This window comes from Solanum dulcamara, chromosome 6 (assembly GCF_947179165.1).
Source record: "Solanum dulcamara chromosome 6, daSolDulc1.2, whole genome shotgun sequence".
Classification (NCBI taxonomy): Eukaryota; Viridiplantae; Streptophyta; class Magnoliopsida; order Solanales; family Solanaceae; genus Solanum; species Solanum dulcamara.
The window spans coordinates 77,791,374-77,819,081 of NC_077242.1; the positions used below are offsets into that span (position 1 = coordinate 77,791,374).

Consider the following 27,708-nt stretch of genomic DNA (forward strand, 5'->3'; position numbering starts at 1 on the left):
ACAGCAACGCAGTTGTTGATCTACACTTGACACTAGATGATCAAGTGTTGTCTAGTATGGCTTAAAAACGGACAGCGAATGAAATATGGGATACTCTTACGGGATTGTATGAGGCCAAATTTTTGCATAATAAAATCTTCTTAAAAAGAAGATTGTATACTCTTCGAATGACAGAGTCCATGTCAGTTATTGAATACATCAATACTTTGAATACTCTATTTTCACAACTTACAACAATGGGCTGCAAAATGGAGGGGACTGAACGTGCGGAGCTTCTACTTCAAAGTCTACCTGACTCGTATGATCAACTCATCATTAACCTGGCGAACAATACAGACAGTCTAGTTTTTGATGAAGCTGCAACCGCTGTCTTAGAAGAAGAAAATCGATGCAAAAATAAAGAAGACAGACAAGCAGGTTCGCAGCAAGCTGAAGCTTTGACTATGGTGAGAGAAAGACCAACGAAACGTGGCCCCAATGGAAGTCACAATCATGGTAGATCTAAATCAAGAAGTAAGAAGAATATCAAGTGTCACAACTATGGCAAGAAATGGCACATCAAGAAAGATTGTTGGTTCAAGAAGAAGAGTGAACACCCTGAGTCATCAAATGCTCAAGGAAATGTCGCAATTACCTCGGATGATGGTGATATTTTATATAGTGAAGCAATATCAAATAAAGAAGGCAGAAAACGTTTCACTAATGTCTGGATCGTGGACAATAGAGCAACATGGCACATGACTTTCTGGAGAGAATATTTCCATCAATATAAACTTATCTCAAGAGGATTTGTGTTCATGGAGACGATCATGCTTTGGATGTTATTGGTATTGGGTCCATCAAAATAAAGATGTATGATGGCACGGTACGCACCATCTAGGAGGTATGACATGTAAAAGACTTGAGAAAGAATCTATTTTCTTTGAAATAATTAGATGATAATGGATGTTCATATAAGACTCATAGTGGAATCATGAAAATATCAAAATGAGCGCTTGTAGTGATGAAAGCGAAAAAACTTGCTGCAAATCTATGTGTTTAAAGTTGAAACGCATCAAGAAGGAGAAGCATCAACCACGTCAGCAAGTTTATTTGAAGAATCAACAATGATGTGGCATCATAAACTTGGCCATATGTCGGAATGAGGTTTGAAGATTCTTGCTGAGCAGAAGTTTCTTCTGAGGCTCAGAAAGGTTTCACTACCATTTTGCGAGCATTGTGTTACCAGTAAGCAACATAGACTGAAGTTTAGCAGTTCCTCTGCTAAAAATAAGGAAATATTAGATCTGATCCACTATGATGTCTAGTAAACACATGTGAAGTTCCTAGGAGGAGCGAAATATTCCATGTCATTTATCGATAATTACTCTAGGAGAAGTTGAGTGTGTTCAATCAGGAGAAAGGAAGATGTTTTTGCAATTTTCAAAGAGTTCAAAATGCGGGTGGAACTTGAATCTAAGAAAAAGATCAAGTATTTGAGGACAGATAACAGAGAAAAATATACTGGTGATGAATTTGATAACTTCTGTAAATAAGAAGGTATTAAAAGGCAGTACACAGTGGCATATACTCCACAGCAAAATGGAGTAGCAGAGCGGATAAACAAAACCTTATTGAAACGGACAAGAGCTATGTTGGAAACTGCAAGATTGAAAAAATCATTCTGGCAGAAGCAATCAAAACCACATGTTATGTGATCAATCAGTCACCATCAACCGCAATTGATCTGAAAAACGCCAATGGAGATGTGAACAGGAAAACCAACTAATTATTCTTGTTTACATATATTCGGAAGTCCTACTTATTTTATGTACAACACTCAAGAAAAATAGAAGTTGGATTCGAAATCTAGGGAATGCATTTTCTTAGAGTATGCTGATGGAGTCAAGGGGTATCGCTTCTGGGATCCCACTACCCACAAGGTGATAATCAGTAGAGATATTGTATTTGTTGAAAATAAAATACAAGCAAAAGAAGGTAGCACTTCAAAAAAAATCAGAGACTACTACAGTTGAAATTGAAGAAATAGAAGAAGTTCTAGTTTCTTCTAAAGCAGCACCAAAGCACGAAGAACAAGAGCAAGCTGAGATCGAAACTCCATAAGTTTGATGGTCAACTAGGGAAATAAGAGAAACAACTTGGCATTCAAATTATTCTATGGAGGACAATGTTGCATATTGACTATTAACAGAGGATGGAGAGCCTTCAACTTTTTACGAGGCTATGAAAGTCAAAGAATCATCTTTTTGGATGGAAGCAATGCGAGAAGAAATTGAAGCTCTTCATAAAAATAAAATATTGGATCTTGTTCAATTACCACAAGAAAGAAAGACCATTAAAAATAAATGGATCTACAAGATCAAACGCAATGATAATGATCAAGTGGAGAAGTATCGTGCAAGATTGATAGTAAAATGATTCGATCAGAAAGAAAGTATAGACTTCAATGAGATATTTTCTTTGGTGGTTCGACTCATAATAATTCGAATAGTCTTGGTAACGTGTGCTGCATTTGACTTGTACTTGAAGCATTTAGATGTCAAAACTGCATTTCTTCATGGAGAGCTTGAAGAAGAAATTTACATGCTGCAACCAGAAGGTTTTGAAGAACAGGGAAAAGAGAACTTGGTTTGCAAGTTGAAAAAATCTCTATACGGTCTCAAACAGGCACTGAGATGTTAGTATAAGAGATTTGATTCCTTCATTATAAGCCTTGGATACAACAAACATAATTCAGATCCTTGTATTTATTACAAGAGATTTGGTGATGACGATTTTATTATTTTGCTATTTTATGTTGATGACATGTTGGTAGCAGGCCCCAACAAAGATCGACTCACAAATTTAAAGGCACAGTTCGCTAGGGAGTTTGAAATGAAGGACTTGGGACAAGCAAACAAGATTCTAGGAATGCAAATTCAACGAAATAGAAATAATAAGAAGATTTGGCTTTCTCAAGAGAAGTACTTGAAGAAAATCTTGCGACGCTTCAAGATGCAAGACTATAAGTCAATTTCTACCCCACTTCCTATTAATTTCAAGTTATCCTCAAGTATGAGTCCTAGCAATGAAGCAGAGAGGATAAAGATATATCGAGTACCGTATGCATCAGTAGTGGGAAGTTTAATGTTCACCATGATATGTACAAGACCTGACATTGCACAAGCAGTGCGAGTGATTAGTCGATACATGACTAATCCTGATAGAGAATATTTGAATACTGTTAAGAGGATCCTAAGATATATCAAGGGTACCTCAAATGTTGCAATGTGTTATAGATGATCAGACTTTACTGTTAAATGTTGTGTTGATTCAGATTATGCAGGTGATCTTGATAAAAGCAAGTTCATCACAGGTTATGTGTTCACTCTTGCTAGAGGAGCTGTAAGCTGGGTTTCAAAACTACAGTCTATCGTAGCTACATCTACGACGGAAGCAGAATATGTAGCGGCTACACAAGCTAGCAAAAAGGCAATATGGATGCAGATGTTACTGGATGAGCTCAGGCACAAACAAGAGAACGTTGCTCTATTTTGTGACAGTTAGAGTGCTTTGCATCTTGCAAAGAATCTGATATTTCATTCAAGGACAAAACACATACGAGTTCAGTATCACTTTGTTCATGAGAAGGTGGAAGAAGGCAGTATGGATATTCAGAAAATTCATACTAATGACAACCTAGCAGATATGTTTACTAAGCCGATCAACAGTAACAAGTTTATATGGTGTCGATCTTCTATTGGCCTAACAGGAACGTAACATTGCAGTAATTGGGTAGAAAGGATGGTGTGAAGACTTAATTGATTCTCAATTAAATCTTTAAGTGGGAGAATGAAAGAAAGTCAAAAAGGGAGGTGCACATGCACCATCCAAGAAGAAAACGTGTATTTTATGCGTTGTTGCCTTCTTTAGCAGCCTTTGACAAGAAAATACGTATTTTACACAAAAAATGCGTATTTTCATGTTCCCAGTTTCCTATAAATAGAGGGCTTCTTGCCCTCATTTAGATCATCCCACAAAAATATAATTCAAAAGAGTAAGAACACAAAGAGAGTTATACACCAAGATAAATATTGTAGTCTTGAATGTCCTCTTTAGTGAGTTATTCATTTTACAAGAGAAAAGTGTTTATTGTTGTTTTCTTCTTGTATTTGAGAGCAGTGTATCCAATATTATCATAGTAAAATCTTTCTACCCCGTGATTTTTTCCCTCTATCTGTTTGAGGGATTTCCACGTAAAATTCTCGTGTCCAATTTATTTTCATTATTTATTATCATTTCAAACTTTAGTTGTGCTGCTTCCTCCCCTAACATCTTTTATATGTATGCATGGATAATGACCGGCTGTTAGAATTTGGATATAGTGTTTAGGGTTTGGCCCATCTCTAATGTCTTGTTATTGGAGAGGGTGTTTATATATATATAAAAGTTTTTTTTCTCACTTAGTGTTCTCAATATTCATCTGCATTGATGTTTGATTAAATTCAGATTTATGGGATCTTCTAACAGGAGCCTCCTCCCCTCACACCCTCTTTATTTTTAGAAACTCAAATTCAAAATCTCTAGTTAAGAATGAATGGATTCTAACCATTTCACCACGATCCGATCCATTTTAGTGGGTTGATATCGGATTACGACATTTCGACCCTTCAAAAATGTGGGTCCTTTTCTCTTTCGTGTAGTTTTTTTAATTAAGGAATGGCTTTTCAAGAGTAAGATAGGCCAATATAATATACATAATGTAAAATTATTTCTTAATAATTTGAATGTATGTTTCTCCTCAAAAATAATATTCTATTTATTTTTTATTTGATACATTATACAAATCATAATAAAGGAATACAAATATTTTATTAGATAGTTAAATAAATTATAAGAAAATAACAAAGAATTAAAAAAAAAATTAGTGTTAGTTTGGTTGATTTATCTCGTAAAAATTCACTCAAACCCATCCATTTAACATATAACCCTAAGCCAGAGGTATTTGATTTGATCGATCACACTGTCATCCATTATTAAAAAAAAAATCAACATGCTTTGATAATGAAAATGATTCAGACGCACACGTACACATGAGATGACATGTTAGTGAAGACATCATTAAGTAAATATAGTGACTAGGATGGATTGGAAAACGTGAGATTTTAGTGGACGGCCTATCTTGAAATTCATGGCAAAAGAGGAACACTACAAAAGGAAGGCCAATGTTCATGGCATATATAAAGGAGATAAAACAAAGTTGGATTTCAACATCAAAACCACTGAAAATCCTATGACGAAAAGATTCATATCTTCCATCCTAACTTTCATTATTATTGTTATATAGTACTTATTATTTTTTCAACAACTTAATATTTCACCTTACTATATAATCCTCTTTAATTAGCCTAATAAATCTCACAAACTTGTCTCTAGCTAGAACTGGGTCATAATCGAATCGAAAATTAAATCACGCCTACTATAAAAATGATAATACATATTATGGCTTATAAAGCTTTTCTATTTCTGCTTTTATTTCAATGCAGAATTCGCTTAAAATATCATGTTCATTTTCTTTTTCAAAAATTTACAAGGTCTAAAAATCTATCCGTCCTTCTCGTTGGTTCGCCTCCATGACGAGCCACACAAATTTATAACCTATATATAATGTGTTCATGAATTTTGATGCAATAAAAATTCGACAAATCACAAACATGTCCACTACACCTTGATCATAGGAATTCCAATATGCTGTATGCAAAGAAACACTACCTCCAATTAATTCACTGTTCTACCAAAGTCTGCCATTTTCTCATGTGACTCTCTCTTCTTCTTCTTCTTTTTTTAAATTTTTTTCTTTTATTATTTTGTCAAATTCATATGCTGCTATATTTTGTTATATATGGTGCACTTTGCCAATAAATAGTACTACTTATTAACTATGAGACACAACACCACATGAATCTTTAGTTGTTACACTCAATTATAAGTGCAAATCCATTAGTCAAAGGAACAATTTAGAACATAAAAACCAGGATCCCTTGGTGGTACGAAAAAAATTAGCGACTGATAACTTGTATCGTTAATTCTATTTAAAAAGGAATTAGTGGAGGATTCTTAAAAACAGTTTTGTCAACCATGGGTTATGTAGACTATTTAGCGAGAGGAATCTTATTATTTTTAGTGTCAATCGAGCTACATTTTATTTATCATTTATAATATTGTATTATGGAAAAGAATTGATGTGTTTAATTTGGCTTGGAATCTCAAGGCCTATATGTTCCAAACAGGTGGTAAATAAATATTAATTAATTATGAGATTATGTTGTGTCTGTTGATAGCAGAATTGATAGGCGACAAGGCAAGAATAAAGATCAATATTATTATGATTAATTAATTATGTGTCACAAACTATATATTAAGAAATACTTCAGGAGAGCCCATCCCTTTTTTGTTATAGCAAATAGTGGGATTTATTATTTTCCTGTTTTTCTACAGTTTAAGGCACATCCCCATGTGCTTTGTGCTCAGTTTATCTTCATTAATATTCATACCCAGCTAGTGGGTTCGATCAAATGCCAATCTTGACTACTTATTAATTTGATAATTTATGTGATTCGACTTCACATCCACTATTTACCTAGCTAGCTAAATGTATGGCCAAGAATTATTAGTCCATTTCCTTTTATAACTAAAATTTTTGCGGAAGATGGTGAATTAACGAGCACATAAATCAAATTAAGAAGACAAGATTTGATTTAACAAGGTTTGGCCCGCACCGACGATGTTTTAATTCTCCTTGTATGGAAATATAATACTAGTATTACTTTTCTGGTCTGACATTTCTTAATATTTAATGGATCCAATTGATTCTTGTAAATAGTAAAGCAATAAGTATTTTTGAGGTATATTAGGATTGATATAATTTTATTATCTTTAAGTAGAAATTTTGAATTTGAGTAAATATTATCAAAAATAAAAATTTATTTTCTCCTTAATGACTTTTGGACTGTTGCACGATCTAAATCCGAATTAATCGAGGCTTCAATAATATTGATACAGAGTACCCAAAAAAAAAGGAGTTTTAATGTGGGAGTGGGGTGCGAACTGCAAAGTAAGGGGAAAACACTTACCAACAAAAGTTGTAGTAAATTGGTAAGTACTAATTCATTCAAAATTAAAGATCTCGAGTTCAAATCGCCTTTCTTAAAAAGTATTTTATTTTTTAATATAAAATTTTTTGACACGAATCCAAACTTAATCATATTTCAATATGAATATCCGGGATATAAAAAAAAAAAAGGAGAAGCACTTGGGTGGCGTACATGCAAGATAATAGAAGGGACCCATAATAAATAGAGTAATGTAATTGAGTTAATAACGTACTCTATATAAGTCACATCAAACATTTCCCAGAAATGAACTAAAGTTTGTAACTTACTCTTTTTTGGCTCTGAATTCTAGTTAGTTCATAAATGGCATCAAATGACATTAAAATGAATGAATGATCAAATGATATAATTATTTGTTATACTGCCAAGAAAATTGATGATCCCCAAGTGATCCTGTCAGTGTTGCGTTTTACTTATTCACTCGCTCTGTCTATATTAAGTAAATTTTTTCAAATTATTTTCATAAATCAAAATAAATAAATTGTTCAAAATTTTTTAAAGTAGAGATTTTTTTTTTATATTTAGTCTTCATTTAATAAGGTTCTTAATTACTTAACATTTTCTAAGAAAATAATTTGAGAACTAATATTTATATTTTAATATAAGTATATTAAAATATCCATTTGATATTAATTTTGGATTTTGTTATTTCTATGTACTTAGATATATCTTTGTTGTGAATTGTGATTCGTGATCTACATTTCTAATGACTTTGTCCAATTAGCAGGCAAATCTTGGTTTTTAAAAGTTGTTAAAGTTAAGGTTTTTGTTGGGAATTATATCCAACATCCATTAATATAGTAAGACTCCACTCCATTGAACTAAATTACTCAACTTTTAAAAAGCTAATGAACATGTTCCTAGTCAAATTACAACTAGCTAGACCCCCTAAAAATATACTAGGATCCTGTTAGGGCTACAAATTAAAATAATATACTATTACACGACACATATTATATATGGTACTATAAATTAGGGGCAGGAAGCATATAGAAAATGAAACATGTTTAGGACTACATGGTACAACATGAGTTCATTATACACCTGTACACCATACATAAAATTATGCAATTAATTATTTTATTGCAGAATTTGTCTAGTCAAGCTAGTTTATCTCAATCACTAATTAATTTATTTAATGGGAAAATCAATTAGCAAGATCTTAGAAGCCTATTTGTCCTATATGTGATAATTACTGGGACCTAATTAGCTAGAACCAAAGTTTTGATTGGACTCATGATTTGATAGCCTATTCGTTTCACAAATAAAAGAAAAAAACAAAGGCGTGATATTTTTAATAAGAGATTTAAGTCGAGTTTTTCTAAGTATGAATATGCCTATGTCATTTGTTAGAGAACGATTTTCTATCAAATGTGAAATTTTCGGGAACAAATTTAAATTTAATTGAATTAAAAACTGATTTTTACAAACATTATATCTTGGTAAATATGTTTTTTATTTTCTTTAATTTTTTTTTTATAAGTTTAAGAGAACATGGAAATTTAATTGGACCGACAAGAGAGTCGAATGCTGCCCTTAGTGGAGGTGACAACCCTTTGATTCCCTTACTGATTTTTGCAGTTATTTTGTCTCTCTCTTATTCTAATTATAATTAATAAAAAAAATCCATCACTTTTCTTCACCTATTCAATATTTTAATTTTTTATTTGGTTAATTAAAAACTTATTGTTCACCATATGGGATTAGTATTTTTTCCACTATATATCATTAATACTACCTCGGTCTCAATTAATATGACATTTTTCACTTTCGAAGAATCAACTAATTTAATTTTAACTGTAAATTCGAATATGAAATCTTTAATTTTTTTAAAATAAAATTTATATATTCGGATACTACATAAATAGTAGTATAAGTCAAAATGATTGTCAATTTAAAATATTTAAAGAATATATGAAAAAACTATTATCAAAGATAGACAAATATTTGAATCGCGAAATTCGAAAGATATCACATAAATTAAAACGAATGGAGTAATACATCTCAACATGTCGTAAGAGGTTATCTAATTAATCTGCTTAAAATTTTAGGTTTGTTCTAAGTTATTGAAAGTATTTTCCTATCAAGTCAATTATGTAGCTAAAAAGAAGTCTAAAGAACGAAAACTATTGAAACAAGCATATTGTAGGATTAATAGGCTAAATTAATAATGAACGTCTATAATATAATATATATATATAAGGTTCTTCTTCTTGACCAAATATGTAATCTTTATTAACAGATTCATAATAATAATTTTATACTATGAATATATAAAAAAAATAAATCTTTAGCTCTTCTTATAATTCACGACATGCCCTCCTTTAATTTCTCTCTCTATTTCGCACACAGATACACTCAATATTTTCCCTATATATACATTTGGCCCCCCTTCACTTTCCACAAACCTAACTTCAACTCACCAATTACACTACTCACAAATATAAAAAAAACTTATTAACTATTACTTCTTCTTCTTCAACTTCTTGATTGTCGTCGTTTTCTTATTATTATTGAAATCTTTAGCTATGAGTTATGAACCAAACACGGTCTTAAACCTAAGCCTATCAAGAAATGATCTTTTACTTGATCAATCATCGTCGTCGTCATCATCGTCCCCTTTAAGCCCGATAGAGCCACGTGTTTTCTCGTGCAACTATTGTAGAAGAAAGTTCTATAGTTCACAGGCTCTAGGAGGACACCAGAATGCTCATAAACTCGAAAGAACCCTAGCTAAGAAGAGTAGGGAGCTGAGTTCATCCCTCCGCGTGCCTCATTCAAGTTGGTCGAATAATAATAATAATAATAATAATAATCGGACTGGTGGCTCGTTGAGCCCTAGTGGTCTGAGCCATGGTGGTCATGGTCATGGTGCTAGGTTTGTTACAAATAATGATTTAATAAGCTATGGAAGAAGAGAGATTATGATGAGTTATGACTCTATGAAAAATGGTCATGAGAGTGTTCAAGAGGATTTTGGCCACCTTGACTTGTCCTTGAGGCTTTGATCATCATCAACAACTTTTTTTTTTGGTTATTTGTTACTTCATGAAATTGTTGTAATTTTCAACCTATTTTGAGGTGGTTAATTAATTAAAAATTCTTCTCAGAGTTCTTATTAATTAACGGAAGGATGAGAAATCTCTTTTAGCCCGAGGTCTTAAGTTAAATATATATGCGTTATTTTTAAATTTTTCTAAATATAAGAATTCTCCTGAAAAAATTTCTAATATATATTGACTTTGTTGGTATCATGAAGAAAATTGCTTTTCTTCTTCTTTTCCTAAAAATGTATATACGGGCAATATCGTTGTAAGAAAATTCAATTTCACGCTTCAGAGTCCTTGATTTCGTTCTTCTTCCTATCATTTTTTTAATATAATATGAATTGTTATATGATACTATAATTCACTTGTGTCAGCAAAGTTATTGAAATAAGATAGAATTTGTTGTTGTGCATTAATTGATCAATATAAGATTCAATTCATGTTTTATTATTCTCTTCTTGCAGTCCTATTTTTATAAACATTTGTTTGTATACATTGTATCATTTTACCGGATGATGAAAACTAATTGAAGTTAAGTTTTGGAGTAACCATAAAGTTATTCTAAAGAGTAAAAATTAAAGATCAACTTATCCACGATTTTGAGGCTCAAAAATTTAAAGACCATTTCAAAGTAAGGGCATTTGTGCAAATGACCCAAACATTTTTTTTGTTTCCACCTGGGTGTCCATTATCCGCATTGGGAAAGTCCCCTATTTGGGGATAAACCGCTTCATATAACGAAAAGTATATATCCAGCAGGACTTAAACCTGAAACTTCTGATTAAGGATGAATGTTAAGTAGTCCCTCCAAACACCCATCCAATAGTAACCTAATGTAATGTATATGCAAAAACATCACAAAAACTGTCAAATAAAAGAGTGTTTCATGCCAAAATATCACAAATATCTAGTCGTCCTGGACCACGTATCTAAAACACATTTTACTAACATGTATACCAAGACTAAATGAGCAATTCCATGAATACTTTTAGCCATTTAATTATCTTTTCTTTTAAATTTCCATAACATGGGATAAAGGGGAAGTTGATATTGATTTTTTGGTATAACGATTTATATTTTTTATATTGGTTTATTGATTTGGTTATTAATTCTCTCACATTTAAACTGATAACCGATGAGTACTTTTTTATGTTGGGTTTAATTGATAGGTTGAATGGAAAATGGAGGGAAAAGAAGTGGAGGGAAAAATGAGTTGTTCCCTCTTGCTTTATGAAATAAGCATTTGTCCCACATAGGTGGTAGAAAGAAAAAATCTCCTACTTAAAAGTAGAAGCACTCCTTTGTGTTGCTAAAGGGTCAAGAAGAGGGTCTCCCCTCGTGCTGTTATCGTTGCTCGCTCGGCTCGGCTACGGATTCAGATTTAGCAAACCTTAAAGTTGCAACCTTTTCCCAACAGGTACATTTTCTGAAAAGACCTTTTTCCCAACAGACACCTTTTCTGAAAAGTTGCAAACAAACTATATATTTCTGTTGATCCTCAGAATTGTTCTAACGAAAATTTTCTGATAAACAATCTTCTTCTTTTTCTTTTCTGCACTTTCTAAAATCTCGTGTGATATACTGCTTTCGAGTGGTTCGCAGTCACCATAATTTGTTGTACCGCTATTCTGGTGAGTAAATCGTTCTATTCTGGGAGGAAAGATTGCAAAACCTTGGGTACGTTGAGGGGAATGGTTTCCTTAAGAACACACTGTGCATTCAGTGGCTCGATCTTTGTTCTTACATAATTTTTCCAAATACTATTCCTATTTTCAGTTTCTGTTTTAATTTTTTCAAAAATTATTGTTACTGTTTTAATATTTTACAATACAGATTAATAACATTTTATCCCCCCAGGAGAAATAGCATGTGATTCCATTAATTGTAATATTTGATTTATTGGCTTTGAATTAGTTTTTTTTTTTTGGTAGCACATGCTAGTATGGAAGTTGAAAACAGTGCATATTAATAAATGGAAAGAAGGGGAAAGGAAAATAAATTAGAGGAGTATTTTTTTGTAATGGTTAAATCAATAACTGAAATGTTAAGGATCAGTGGCGAATTTATTGCCTAAATTATTGGGGCATATGAGCCTATGGTCTCTCCATAAAACTTGATATTTTATTTATATATTTCTAAAATTGGTATGATATTATCTTCTGAAACTCATGCTATACAAATGCTAAATGGTGCACTTAGTTGAAGGTTGAATTTTTTTACCTGAGGACTACGAATCAATTTGACTTCATACATTTTTTTCCTCCTTTTTTTAGTGGTACACTCATGTTCTAGAAATCTTAAATTCACTTCTGTTAAGGACCGTACATCGATTAACCAAAAATGCATAATTTACTGAATTGATTATTAATTTAACATGTTTATAAATCGCAAACAGTATGTGGGATGTGATAAGTATGTGGGATAGGTCGGCTAGTTGTATTAGGGTTGTAGCATGGGAAGTGTTGGGAGTCTCGACAGGTAGTCGTAGTCGGCATTGAGGGGACTGGTGGTGGAATGGAGAAGTGCGGGAAGGTAGAAGCAAAGAAGATGGCGTATACAAAATTGATAGAAAGTAAGGATGAGGTGGAGAAGTGGACGAATAGGGAACTTTATAAGAGAGCGAGGTAGGAGGCGAAGTCGGCGGTTTTGATGGAAAAAACGATAACTTTTGAACGCCTTTATGCTGAACTAGAAGAGAAAGGTTGAGATAGGAAATTGTTCAGCTAGCCAGGGCGTGGGAGAGAAGGGCACGCAATGTGGATCAAGTGAATTGCATTAAGGAAGAGCATGGAAACCTCATTAAACAGAGATGACAGTCATACTTCCATAAACTCTTGAATGAAGAAGGGGACAGAGAGATTGTTTAGGGAGATTTGGAACATACAGGGAGGCTTCACGATTTTGGGTGTTGCAGAAATATTACGATCGAAGAGGTTAAGGGTGTTGTGTGTAAGATGCGCTGGGGAAGAGCGATCGGACCTGACGAGATTCGTGGGAATTTTGGAAAAGCGCGAGCTCGATATTTTTGAATTGGATGACTAGGTTATTTAATGTCATTTTTAAAACAGCAACGATGCCCGAAGAATGGAGGTGAGCGTAATGATCCCTCTATACAAAAATAAGGAGGATATCCAGAATTGCAATAACTATTTGAGGTATCAAGCTTCTAAGCCATACTATAAAAGTGTGGGAAAGAGTGGTGGAGATGAGGGTGAGGAGAGGCATGTCTATTTCAGAGAACAAATTCAGATTTATGCCAGAATGCTCAACTACAGAAGCCATCCATCTTATGAGGAGACTGGTGGAGCAGTATAGGGAGAGAAAGAGGGACTTCCATATGGTATTCATTGACCTAGAAAAGACTTACGATAAAGTTCCACGAGAGATACTATGGAGATGATTAGAGGCTAAAGGTGTACTTGTGGCGTACATTAGGGTGATCAAGGATATGTATGAGGGTGCCAAAACCAGGGTAAGGACAGTAGGAGGGGACTTAGAGCACTTTCCAGTTGTGATGGGGTTACATCAAGAATCAACTCTTAGTCCGTTTTTATTTGCCTTGGTGATGGATGGATTGACGCGATAAATTCAAGGTGAGGTGCCATAGTGTATGCTTTTGGTGGACGACATAGTCCTCATCAATGAGACTCGTAGCGAAGTTAACACTAAGCTAGAGGATTGGAGACATATCTTGGAGTCTAAAAGGTTTAAGTTGAGTAGGACCAAGATATAATACTTAGAGTGCAAGTTCAGTGAGATACCTCATGAGATTGACGCGGAAGTTAGGCTTGGTGACTAGGTCATCCAAAAGAAAAGTAGTGTCAAGTACTTTGAGTCTATCATGAAAGGCAGTGGGGAGATTAACGTTAATGTCACACATCGTATTGGAGCAGGGTGGATGAAATGGAGGCCCGCTTCCAGTGTGCTATGTGACTAGAAGGTGCCACTACAACTTAAGGGCAAGTTCTACAAAGTGGTGGTTAGACCAGCTATGTTATATGGGGCAGAATGTTGGCCAGTTAATGTGTCTCACGTTTAAAAGATGAAAGTTGTCGAGATGAGAATATTGAGATGGATGTATGGACATACCAGGAGCGACAAAATTAGAAATGAGGCTATTCGAGATAAGGTAGGAGTGGCTTCGGTGGAAGACAAGATGCGAGAAGTGTGACTGAGATGGTTTGGGCTTGTGAAGAAGAGATACACAGATGTCTCAGTGTAGGGATGTGAGAGGTAGGCCATGGATGGTTTCAGAAAAGGCAAAGGTAGGCCGAAGAAATATTGGGGAGAGGTGATTAGACAGGACATGATGCAGTTACAGCTTACGTAGGACATGGCCTTAGATAGGAGGGTGTGGAGGACCCATATTAGGGTAAAAGCTAGTACAAAGTATCGTTATTCTTCCTTATTAGTAGGCACATTAGCACGCTATAATTTCTTGTACTCTGATTTTTGTTATTATATACTACTCTCTGTACTTTGATTATTATATTTTATCTGTGTCTCTTTCGTTATTTGCTTTTACATAACGCTTTGAACTTCTTGTACTTCTTAGCAGTATCTAACCTCTTTTTATACTTCTATTGAGCCGAGGGTCTCTCGGAAATAATCGTCCTACCTTGATAGGAGTAAGGTCTGCATATATTTTACCCTCCCTAGACCCCACGTTGTGAAATTTTACTAGGTTGTTGTTGTTGTATAAATTACAAACCAACGGATTATATTGAAATCTTTTATAAAAAAGGAAAACAAATCAATGGGTTGTCCCTTTTTACTTAGGCTATAGTTCATCAAAGGGCAAGTTATGTAGAACTTGAGCCTTGTCCACTAGAAATAAGCCCATCTATTTCTAGTAGCAATTGAATATTCTCATCGAATTTTTTGTGAAGTCTAATCCGCAGTTGAGTCGGCAATGCAATATAATAAAATGTCCCTCTCGGCAATGCAATATAATGAAATGACCCTTTCGGCAAATAAATATGCAAATATCATCCTCTTGGATGATTTGAGTGATGCACGACCCTCTTGGCAATGCAATTTAATAAAATGTCCCTCTTGGTAATGAATATGCAAATGTCATCCTCTTGGATGATTTGAATGATGCACGACCCTTTTGGCAATGCAATGTAATAAAATGTCCTTCTCGGCAATGTAATGTAATGAAATGGCCCTCTTGGCAATGAATATGATAATGAAATGGCCCTCTTGACAGTGATATGATAATGACCCTCTTGGCAATGATATGATAATGAAATGACCCTCTTGGCAATGATATGATAATGACCTTCTCGGCAATGATATGATAATGAATGACCCTCTTGGCAATAAATATACAAATGTCATCCTCTTGGATGATTTGAATAATGCACGACCCTCTTGGCAATGCAATGTAATGAAATGGCCCTCTCGGCAATGCAATGTAATGAAATGACCCTTTTTGCAATGAATATGATAATGAAATGGCCTTCTTGGCAATGAATATGATAATGAAATGACCCTCTTGGCAATGATATGATAATGAAATGGTGGAAATGATACGATAATGTCCCTCTTGGCAATGATATGATAATAAAATGACCCTCTTGGCAATGAATATGATAATGAATGGCCCTCTTGGCAAATGAATATGATAATGAAATGGCCCTCTCGGCAAATGAATATGCAAATGTCATCCTCTTGGATAATTTGAATGATGAATGACCCTTTTGGTAATGCAATGAAAATGAAATAGCCTTCTTGGCAAATGATATGATAATGAAATGACCCTCTTGACAATGATATGATAATGAAATGACCCTCTTGGCAATGATATGATAATGAAATGGCCATTTTGGCAATGATATGATAATGGCCCTCTTGGCAATGATATGATATCAGATGGTCTCTCGGCAAATGAATATGCAAATGTCATCCTCTTGGATAATTTGAATGATGCATGACCCTCTTGGTAATGCAATGAAAATGAAATGACCCTCTTGGCAAATGAATATGATAATGAAATGGCCCTCTCGGCAATGATATGATAATGGCCCTCTCGACAATGCAATGTAATGAAATGTCCCTCTCGACAAAGGCAGCGGCGAAGTTAAAATTTCACTAAAATATAAAGTATAAAATGATATACAAAGAAGCCAAGGACCGTATTCAATTACAACTACAATATAAACATAAAAGATAATTTAATCTTGTATATATTGTATAACTTTTTTCAGTGAAAACAATTAAAATGAACACTGTGGTACCTTAGCTCCGCTTTTTCGATATTATGTATTAGTAATAGTAATAATATGTCATGCCATGTTTAATGCTTTGTTCAGGTTTAACTTGATTTTGGGTAATCTGGACGGACTTTGATACTAATGAGGCCCAGCCCAAATTCGATTTCGACCACTACAAATGTGAATTTTAAATCTAACTAATTTCCAAATATTGATAAATGATAATCTTTTTAATTCACATTACATTTATATTTATTTGACCAAGAGCGAAGCTAGAGCGTAGTTTATGGGTCCCGTTGAATTCAAAAGGAATTTCAAATAAAAAAAATTCGCAGATATTTATAGTCAGATAACTCTGAACAACACAATTTTCCTTTATCTACTTATTTTTTAAAAGTATATTTATGCACTTGCTCAATATCGACTATAATTAACTTTTAATCGTGTCGTTGATACATCTCTTCTAGACTTCCTCGTACTAACTTCATCCCAAAGATGGAGACATTATTTTCTAGTTGTTTAGTCAGTTTTAATTAGCATAAATATAATGTGATCAATTTTGAGGAAATTAAAATGAATGTTTTGGGACAATCTAGATGAGAAATATGAAGTAATTGGTGACGTTAGTTAGTTCTTTGAATTATGACAAGTTATCTTTGACTTTTCAAAGAGAATTGTAGGGACATCATTATTTATAGACAATGGGTTTGGGTTCAGACGTGGAAACTTCCCCATGGAACTCAATCATATTATTATATATATTAAGAAAAAGATTTTTCTAAAAAAAATATAGCTGTACTCTACAACTATTTTTTCCTCGTGGTTTGGTCAACAAGTTTCATACTTTGTGGTGTGAACAAAGTTTAGAAACAATCACGCACTTGCTAGCTAGTTTACGAAAATTAATTTAAAATTTAAATTGTATGAGTTTTAGACAAACTAACAATTAGTGCACGTCCCGATAATTAGTTTGGACTTCAAAAAGAGAAAATAAGACGTGGATTATTTTTCTAGATTAAAATAAGTAGACATTATTTAGAAACAAACATAAAGCACTTGGATAACCAACCATTATTAATAATTAAATAATATAAAATAAATTATATTGTTTTGGCTAATTAAGCTCCATTTGTATGGAGTTCAATTAAAGTCTGAATTCGTAACGGGTCAAACATTGACAGAGAAAAAAAATATTCAAAGGAATATTTCTTGACGTGTTAGCTAACGTCACTTAGCTTTCGAAACACTATTTTTAGACATAATGACTAATCCCTTTGCTATGGCCTACATTAGGTTACCTTTTTTTTTTTTAATTTGATGTTTTATATTTATATTGGTGCATTGATTAATCTAAATTCATATCGTGTAAAGATTTATTTAAGAAAAAATATTTTTTATAATTTTTTTTTATTTAAAGCTTTAAGTCAAACGTTTTGTTGGAAATAGCTAATGGTTGAATCCATTCATAAGAGGATTAATATTTAGGATTCACTAAAACTTTGATTAAAAGAATAAAAGTGTTCCCATCCGTGGCAGCACAATCTTTAGTGGTAGGCTATGCCATGTTTTTTTTTTTTAATTCAGTGCTCGAAATCCGCATTATAATTCCGATTAAATTCAGATCGTGTATTGAAAGGTTTATTCGAGAATGACGCTCTCAAAATGATTTTCTACTTACCTAAGGCTTAAACTCGAAACTATTTATTTTAGAAGAAAACAATCTCATCACTGTTCCACAACTGATGAACTATGTCATTTTTATTCGATGTTCGAAATCCATATTAAAATTCCGATTAAATTTAAATCGCGTATTAAAATTCACTCTGAACTGAATTTTCTAATGTAACTGTAAGGCTTAAATTCAAAATCAATTGTTCTAGAAGAAATAGTAGCATCACTGGTTATGTCATGTTTATCAACGCGTCTAAATGTATAGTGCACACACGCGATAGAGAAACGTGTGGCAGTCTGAATAATATGATAATAACATCCCAAAAAGTTGTATAAATAGTTTTCCTCATTCCCAAGCTTCTTCAATTATAGTACTCTTCAATATTCCATTAATCAAAAACCAAACTCGAATATTCATCATGGCACTTATAGACTTACAACTCTCAAACTCATTACTGTTTTGCCTTGTTCCTTTTCTATTCATTCTCTTCATCAAATTCAAGAAAACAAGAAAAAATACCCTTTCATCAAGTACTAAAATACCAAAATCATATCCTATTATTGGTTCCTATTTTTCTATCATAGCAAATCAGGAACAAAGAATTCAATGGTTATCTGATATTATACTCAGCACCCCTAAACTTACTTTTACTCTCATTCGCCCCTTCAGTTTCCACACTATTTTCACTGCCAATCCATCTAACGTCCAACACATGCTGAAAACAAACTTCTCTGTTTACCAAAAAGGCCATAATTCAAACAGTACTCTAGCTGATTTTCTCAGTAACGGCATTTTTAACGTCGATGGCGATAAATGGAAGTACCAAAGACAAGTTGCTAGTCACGAATTTAACACGAGATCCTTGCGAAAATTCGTTGAAACGGTCGTTGATACTGAACTTTCTGAACGTTTAATTCCAATATTTGCCAATGCAGCTGCTGAAAATAAAGTTGTTGATTTACAAGACATTTTACAAAGGTTTGCATTTGATAACATTTGTAAAATTGCATTCGGGTATGACCCGGGTTATTTGTTACCGAATCTGCCCGAAGCAGAATTCGCTGTTGCATTTGAAGATTCTGTTCGATTAAGCAGCGAAAGATTTATTCTTCCTTTTTCATTAATTTGGAAAATTAAACGTGCACTTAATATTGGTTCGGAGAAGAAATTGCAAATTGCAATCAAACAAGTACGCGAATTCGCGAGAAAAATTGTGAGAGAGAAACAGAGGGAGCTGAATGAGAAGTCATCGCTTGATTCAGCTGATTTATTATCAAGATTTTTGTGTACAGGTCATTCAGATGAAGATTTCGTTACTGATATTGTTATAAGTTTTATATTAGCTGGACGTGACACAACTTCAGCTGTATTGACATGGTTTTTTTGGTTGATTTCGAAGAATCCAGAAGTAGAATCCGAAATATTGAAAGAGATTGGAGATTTTAAAACAGAGGCTTTAGTACGTTACGACGAAGTGAAGAACATGATGTATTGTCATGCTTCGCTTTGTGAAAGCATGAGATTTTATCCACCAGTACCAATGGATTCTAAAGAAGCAGTTAAGGATGATGTATTACCGGACGGTACATTTGTTAAAAAAGGATCGAGGGTGGCTTATCATCCTTACGCAATGGGAAGATCAGAGGAAATTTGGGGAAAAAATTGGGCAGAATTTAAGCCGGAGAGATGGTTGAATAAGGATGAAGTAACAGGGAATTGGATATTTGTGGGAAAAGATGCATATACATATCCGGTATTTCAAGCAGGGCCAAGAGTTTGTTTAGGGAAAGAAATGGCGTTTTTGCAAATGAAGAGGGTGGTGGCTGGTGTTATGCAGCGGTTTAAGGTGATTCCGGTGGCGGAGAAAGGGGCGGAGCCGATGTTCATATCATATCTGACGGCCAAGATGAAAGGAGGTTTTCCTGTTACTATTGAAGAAAGGAATTAATAGTACTGAAAAAGTAGTTTTTATTGTATGCTTTTTTGAATTATTTGCTTTTCAATAATTGGTTGAGTATATATGTATTTTTTTTTTATTTTTTTTTGATAATCATCATTATTCCTGTGAGATGAAGTTATATATAATTTGTCTTGCAAATATCTATAATTGTTTCATTGACAAAAGCAATCTTTGATACCATCTACTATATGATTGTGTTGTGGAATTACAACAAACCTTACTATAAATTGTATTTTATGGAGTTTAAATTGTGTTGGTTTTAATTCTGAAAGTTCTTATATTTCAAGTTGCATGTATTATTGACTTGATGTAACGGAAAAGTCTACGGCTGCCTTGATAAGCTTAGTAAAAAGGCAAGTGTCGCCTTTAAATTTGAAGGGCTTTATTTTTTATTTTTTTTATAATAATAGGTTATAAATTTTTTTTAAAAAAATATTGAGTACTGTTTTTAATAAAGATTATTTTTTCATATTAGAGAAAAGAATTATTTGAAGAAGTTTGAAGCATCTGGAGTAAAGATTAATTTTTTTAATTATATTATCAATTAAAAAAATTCTAAAAGAAACCAATAATAATAAAAAAATTACAATTACAATTTTGGCCTCAAAATTTTGAGGACCTAAAAGGCAAAGGCCAATCTCTTGACCGCCCCTGTGCATGATATTTCTATTTATTTTTATACAACTGTTTCAATTTTTCTTGATTTTGTTTTACGAAATTCAAACGGCCAGCACGTGACACCACATATGTTTATTTTATTTTTTACTGTGTGAGTCTACCTATTAGATATTAAATTGATAGGAACAGATACTCACCACACATGCTTATTGAATAAAGTAATATAATTATTAGAAAAATACAATGCAGGTACACTAATTACTAGAAAAGGTTTAGTATATCTTTTTTTATTTATATATTAACTATAAGTTGCTAAAATTACAAAAGGGAAATGATATTCTTAACCGTTTGGTCCATTGCAGATTATGGAGAAATTAAATAGATGCATTATGCATATATGAAAAATAGATAGAGATCAAGGAATGACATAAAATTAGCTAAATTAAAGTTAGTTACATTTTTCTTTGAATATACCCAAAAGAAAATAAAACACTTAAATTGATTGTAAAATTAGGTCATTAGATGCACAACTAAATGAGCAAGATAATAAACAAATAAATTTTGTGATTTAAAAAAAAAGAGTCAACGATATCTGAGATAAAACATCGACTAACTCTATACCATCAACTGCGATAATATTGAGAATACAAACTTTACTACTACTAATTTGCATATATAATAGGCACATTTGGCCTGTCCAAATATGTGTACACAGCTGGTTCTGTCCCAAATCGTCTCTTATACGTCACATCCTCAGACAATAAACATTATAAGTATTAAATAGAGTATCATTAATTAAATTGCAGCTTATATAATTAATAATTAATTTTGAATTGCAGCAATTGTCCCCTAATTTAAAAATGAGATTTTGCATGTGCATGAACGTGTGCTGTGGCGACGAGTTAGGAATAAATCAATCGAGCCATTTGTTTTTCTTAAAATTTCACAAATCCCAGATCTAAACACATAAATTACAAACAAGATTCTCTTTATGTGTTCAAAATATTTATAATCAACTGGTTTTATCCTCTGCCTCACCATATGATCTTACACATAACTTACAGCGGAATTATTGGATAATGTCTCCTTTTGATTTAACAAAAAATCGTAGAATATCTTAGGAGTTAGCTAATTAAAAATAGCCGATAACTATCGAGTGTTAAGAATAATTTTAAGTGTTAAAATTGATTTTATAAATAAATAATTACGTTTTTCAAATAAAAGTACTGAAATTGATAATAAACATATACTTTTTTTTGAATAGAAGTGCTTAATTTGATAATAAACCGTTAATGTATAAAGTGAGATAATTAGGAGTTATGTTTTAACAAAGAGTATTTTGAAAATTACAAAAAGATCAAGGATAAAATAGTATAAAAACTTGAACAAAGTAAAAATCATATTATTATAAGAAAGAAAATTATAATTTTGGATGACCAACTTATTACTTCTATATGTTTTTGACTTACTTTTGATATTTGCTAAATGTATATATATACAATAGAAAAAGTGTTTATAACTTAGTTTGACTTGCTTACAAATTTAAGTAGTACCCTTTATATACACCTAAAATAATTTCATATAATTAATTAAATGCTTTGTTCTAATAACTTATAATAATTAAGTAATCTAATATGGCAATATTATACATGAACTAATTATGGTTAAATAGTATAAATATTTATTCTATATTTATTTGTCGGGTATAAACACAAGAGTGCAGATAATATAAGCTGTTAAAGTCAAAACTTTATACAAATTAGCTATTCCTTTAAAAATTTAGAAAAAAGTTACACCGCCACAATAGTCAACGTATTTTTTTTCCTTTTACATGCAATTCCATGAAGAAGAAGATTAAGCAAAAACTCATTTAACAAGATTCTCTAATTTCCATTGCATTAAATTAATCCCTCCATTTAATTACTATACGTCCCCACCTCCTTTGACCAATAAACTACTTCCTCCCATCTATTTTTATTTATCCGTTATATTTATTAAAAATAAATGCTTATTTTTACTGATGATTTATCATTTAATTTTTTAAATTTATCTTTATTTTAAGTTATAGTCATTTTTAATGTATTCTTTAAAATATTAAATTTATTATATTCAAAATGTAATTTTATATTATTGATTGTTATGGAGCGAGTAAAAATAGCAAATGGAGTGCTTTCTTCATCTTATTACTTCCTAGAGTCCGTGAATTTTAAAAAAAAAATCATATTAAGTAAATTATTGAAAAATAATTTTTAAAAAAATTATAGGCTACTTTTCATTATTACTCTTTTGATTATTTTTAAACTAAATCTCCTAAATAATGTGATGTAGTTAAGAATTTCATAATAAAGGTGAATATGAAAAGAAAAAAAAAGGTCTCAACAATTCTTTTGAATTTTAAATTTATTTGTTTTAAGAATTAAAAAACAATTCACTTGGTATGGACTTAAGGGAGTAATTTATATGATATAATTTGAATTTTAAGATGAAGCTCTTTTATTTTTAAATATACAATCTTTATAACATTTTTGTTCGATTCTCGAAATTCGAACTCTTAAGGTAATATAAAATGAGAAGTGGGAGGGAGTATACATCTTTGTTAGATCACATTCATCCAATTCTCTCCTTTCTCCCTCTGTTTTGGTCTGAAATAATTTTTGCATAGAGCCATGATTAATGGTAAAGACATATATGATGTTCTTGCAGCAATTATACCTTTATATGTTGCTATGATGTTAGCTTACGGCTCTGTTCGGTGGTGGAAAATCTTCACCCCCGATCAGTGTTCCGGTATTAACCGATTCGTGGCGGTTTTCGCCGTTCCTCTGCTTGGTTTTCACTTCATCTCCACTAATGATCCTTACTCTATGAATTACCATTTCATTGCTGCTGATTCCTTACAGAAAGTTGTCATCCTTTTCGCACTTTTCATATGGCATGTTTTCACCAAAAGAGGAAGTTTAGAATGGATGATTACTCTGTTTTCGCTTTCTACTCTGCCCAATACTTTAGTGATGGGAATTCCTCTGCTTAAAGCAATGTACGGAGATTTCTCAGGGAATCTCATGGTTCAAATTGTTGTTATGCAGAGTGTGGTTTGGTACACTCTCATGTTATTCATGTTCGAGTACAGAGGTGCTAAGTTACTAATCGGAGAGCAATTCCCTGAAACAGCTGCATCGATTACTTCATTTCGGGTTGAATCGGATGTAGTTTCGCTTAACGGGCGTGAACCTTTACAGGCCGATGCTGAAATTGGGGACGATGGGAAATTACATGTTATTGTTAGGAGATCCTCTGCTTCATCAATTATTTCCTCTTACAATAAAGGGATACTGCAATCGAATAATATGACTCCCAGAGCTTCTAATTTAACCGGTGTTGAGATTTATTCGGTGCAATCATCTCGAGAACCAACTCCAAGAGCGTCTAGTTTTAACCAGACAGATTTTTACGCTATGTTTGCTAGCAAAACAGCTAGTCCGAAGCACGGGTACACGAATAGCTTTGGTGGAGATCATGTGTTCTCTCTGCAGTCATCTAAAGGTCCAACACCGCGAACCTCAAATTTTGAAGAGGAGATGTCCAAGATTGGAAGCAATAATAAGAAGCATAGAGGAGGTATATATATCATATAAGTAGTAAATAGTAATACATATTGAACAGTGCTTAATAATATGTTATGTCTGGACAGGTAGGAGTATGAGCGGAGAGCTATACAACAGTGGTAGTACTGCTTCTGCTAATGGATTGGTGTATCCGCCTCCAAATCCAATGTTTTCGGGGCAAAGGAAAAAGGAAGTTGGAAGCGGAAGTGGAGTGCCAACACCGTCAGTGCCAGTGCCAATGCCAATGCCAATGCCGAATACGAATAACAATAATAGTAAAGAGCTTCATATGTTTGTTTGGAGTTCAAGTGCTTCTCCTACATCTGAAGCTAATCATAAACATGCAGTTAATAGAGGTGGTTCAACTGAACTTGGAGTTCTTGATGCATCCAAAGCCGTTCTTCAACAAGAGATAGCTGCAGCAAGAGGTAACTAGTAAATTCCTATTTTTTTCCAAAAATGGTTAAAAATGTCCTTAAAACAAAAAGTGCCCTTAACTAGTAAAGTCCTTTTTCTTTTGTCATGTCTTTTGTCTGTAGCGCATGCAAAAAAGATCACCTTTTTGGCTTCTTGTTACAAGTTCCTCGTCCTTGTTCAGTTTACTTTAGTTGACCTTCTTCAATCCAGCCAAGTGCTTTTAGATTGATAAAGAATTCATTTTGTATACAAACAAACTTTACTCTATTAGGGTAATCTTATCTTATTTTTCAAGCTATTGATCTCACTTTTGTGGACAAAAAACTGTTAAAGATATTTTTAGGTGATCTGATAGTGTAAAATGCACCAAATACTACCTACTTTGTATCCAACTAATTGCATCGGATAGTTCCATTTTGAAAGTAAAACACTCTCTACCAAAAGGGAAGAGTTTGAATATGAGAGCTCTTGTTAGACTCAATTATTATTTTTTGTTAACTTATGTTCCTGTACTGTTGACTTATTAATTGATGATAGAGAATGCAAGTTCCGTTGGTAAAGGAAATGTCGAAAAAGAAATAGAGATTGAGGATTGTTCGAAGAATATGGGAACTGAAGAAGAGAAGAAAACACAGATGCCTCCTGCAAGTGTTATGACAAGGCTCATACTTATTATGGTATGGAGGAAGTTGATAAGAAATCCAAACACCTATGCAAGTTTGATAGGACTCATTTGGTCACTCGTATCATTCAGGTCTTTTCCTAACTTGTCTCTTTGAACTTTCACCTTGTTGGTGAACGATTCAATAATAAATGTTGGTGTTGAAAATGAATGTGCAGGTGGAATATTCAAATGCCTTCGATTGTGAAAGGTTCAATCTCAATTCTATCAGATGCTGGTCTTGGAATGGCTATGTTCAGTCTAGGTATATATATTTCGCTCTAAAAAAGAAGAATTATAATGTTACAAACACAATTATATATTTTTTATTTACTTAATGATATATATTTGTGTAGGTCTATTTATGGCTTTACAACCAAAGATCATAGCTTGTGGGAAGTCAGTTGCGACATTTTCCATGGCAGTTAGGTTCTTAACAGGACCTGCTGTTATTGCTGCTACTTCTATCGCTATTGGCCTTCGTGGTGTATTACTACATGTTGCCATCGTTCAGGTATAATGAGATCAACTTTTATATATTTTATTTTACGAGTTAGTTTAACTTATATATACTGACATTTTAATTTATTTATAACTTGCAGGCTGCTCTTCCCCAAGGCATTGTTCCCTTTGTGTTTGCAAAAGAATACAACGTCCATCCTGATATTCTTAGCACCGCGTAAATTTCTTCTGCAACTCTTAAATTTTGAATACGCTTCTGCTAGGTAAAATTATATATTTTAATTTAAATTGTTTTTGTTTGGCAGGGTTATATTTGGAATGCTAGTTGCGTTGCCAATTACAATACTATATTACATACTTCTTGGGGTGTAGACATGGGGAACAGAGACAGATAAGTTCAATGGATTCAACAATATGGAAAGACAATAGGAAACTACTATATGCTCCCTGCATGTGACTTCTTAATTATACAAAAAGCGCATTAATTTATTTTCATTCTTTTTCTTTAATTTTGTAGTTTTAATTTTTATAGTTAGCTAGGAAGAACTGGTCATCAATAGTCATGTTGTATTATTACTTCATTTACTATTATCAAAGTTCAGATCTAAACATTTGACACTATATATTGTCTTGCCTTCATATTGTTTCAGTCCAATAACATATATAGTTATTCGCAAAAGACTAGCAGAGAAATATAGAACAAAATATTACTCTCTACGTCCCATATTAGTTGATCATTTTTCTTTTTACACGCATATTAAGAAATCATAAATAAGAGGATCGTTTTACCATTTCAACCCTTAAGAACTTCTTTGGAACAAACAAGTGTAAACACTCTCAAAAAGAATTAATTGCAAGGGTAATATGAGAAAGAATCTGTTAATGTTTTTCTAATTTAATAAGGTGATCAACTAATATGGAACAACTATATTTAATATAGTGATCTATGTGAGAGTAATTATTTAATTTTATGGAGTTTCAATCGTGTGCCTAAGGAATTTCTAAGGTCTTTAATAAGTTCAATTAAAGAATTTGGTTATTATACATCGTTTTTTTATAACATTAAATCAGTTTGCTAAAATCCACCTTTTCAAGATTACTTGTACTGTAGAAATGACACTTCTACTTTTAGTACTGTTTAAGCATGAGAATAATTTATTATAAAATAGAATAAGTCAAACAAGGTGGATTTTATCCTTTTTACAATTTTTGCGGAAATATTATTTCTCCATAACCGTGAAAGCTTTAATTCAATAATCATAGTGGGAAGAAGAAATTTTTTTAGCTTCAACGCATTGTTCCAATATTTACTCTTATGATTTATTTTTTCGTTCGGTGTCTAGAGCTTCCATTAGAACGCCAACTAAATCTGAATCGCACATTATAAGACCCATTTAAGAGTGACGCTCCTAACAATTCTGATTTTTTAAATCTTGTATATCGCAATTTAACTCTTTTGAATCTCTTCTTATAGATTATTTAGTTCAAAGAACAAGACATTTTCTCAATTTTTTTAATTATCAATTGGCCACTACAAGCAATATAATGCATGTGATAATGTTCCTCTACAACAGCACATGACTTTTTAATTTATTTCTAGCTAAATTATTAGAAAAAATAGCCAAATGGCCTCTTAAGCTATGATCGGATTTCCAATTACACACTTATTATTCTTTACGAGAGTCTTATTATCCTCTTTAACTACTTTTAAAAGGAATAAATAACCACTTAAGTTTTGACATGGCATAGAGAGTGTATTTCACTCTCTTTGAGAGAGTGAGAAGCAATAAATAAATAAATAAAATATTTTTATTACATTTCTGTTATAATTAAATAATATATTCTTCTTTTTTTCTTTTTATTTATTTATTTTTATAAGCAAAATGACCCCCTTTTA

At 32.6% G+C, this 27,708-nt stretch overlaps 3 protein-coding genes across 3 annotated transcripts; all 3 read left to right on the forward strand.

The window, feature by feature from the left end:
• Positions 1-9,528: 9,528 nt before the first annotated feature.
• On the forward strand, positions 9,529-10,325 carry LOC129893166 (zinc finger protein 2). Its single transcript, XM_055968660.1, has one exon. It carries the CDS (start codon positions 9,680-9,682, stop codon positions 10,157-10,159), a length of 480 nt encoding a protein of 159 aa, XP_055824635.1. The 5' UTR covers positions 9,529-9,679; the 3' UTR covers positions 10,160-10,325.
• Positions 10,326-18,471: 8,146 nt separating this feature from the next.
• LOC129891646 (cytochrome P450 94A1-like) lies at positions 18,472-20,126 on the forward strand. Its single transcript, XM_055967068.1, has one exon. It carries the CDS (start codon positions 18,507-18,509, stop codon positions 20,034-20,036), a length of 1,530 nt encoding a protein of 509 aa, XP_055823043.1. The 5' UTR covers positions 18,472-18,506; the 3' UTR covers positions 20,037-20,126.
• Positions 20,127-23,332: 3,206 nt separating this feature from the next.
• On the forward strand, positions 23,333-26,421 carry LOC129893168 (auxin efflux carrier component 2). Its single transcript, XM_055968661.1, has 7 exons — positions 23,333-24,284; positions 24,358-24,699; positions 25,226-25,442; positions 25,529-25,614; positions 25,706-25,863; positions 25,952-26,028; positions 26,117-26,421. Exons 1-7 carry the CDS (start codon positions 23,333-23,335, stop codon positions 26,181-26,183), a joined length of 1,899 nt encoding a protein of 632 aa, XP_055824636.1. The 3' UTR covers positions 26,184-26,421.
• The last annotated feature ends 1,287 nt before the right edge of the window (positions 26,422-27,708 follow it).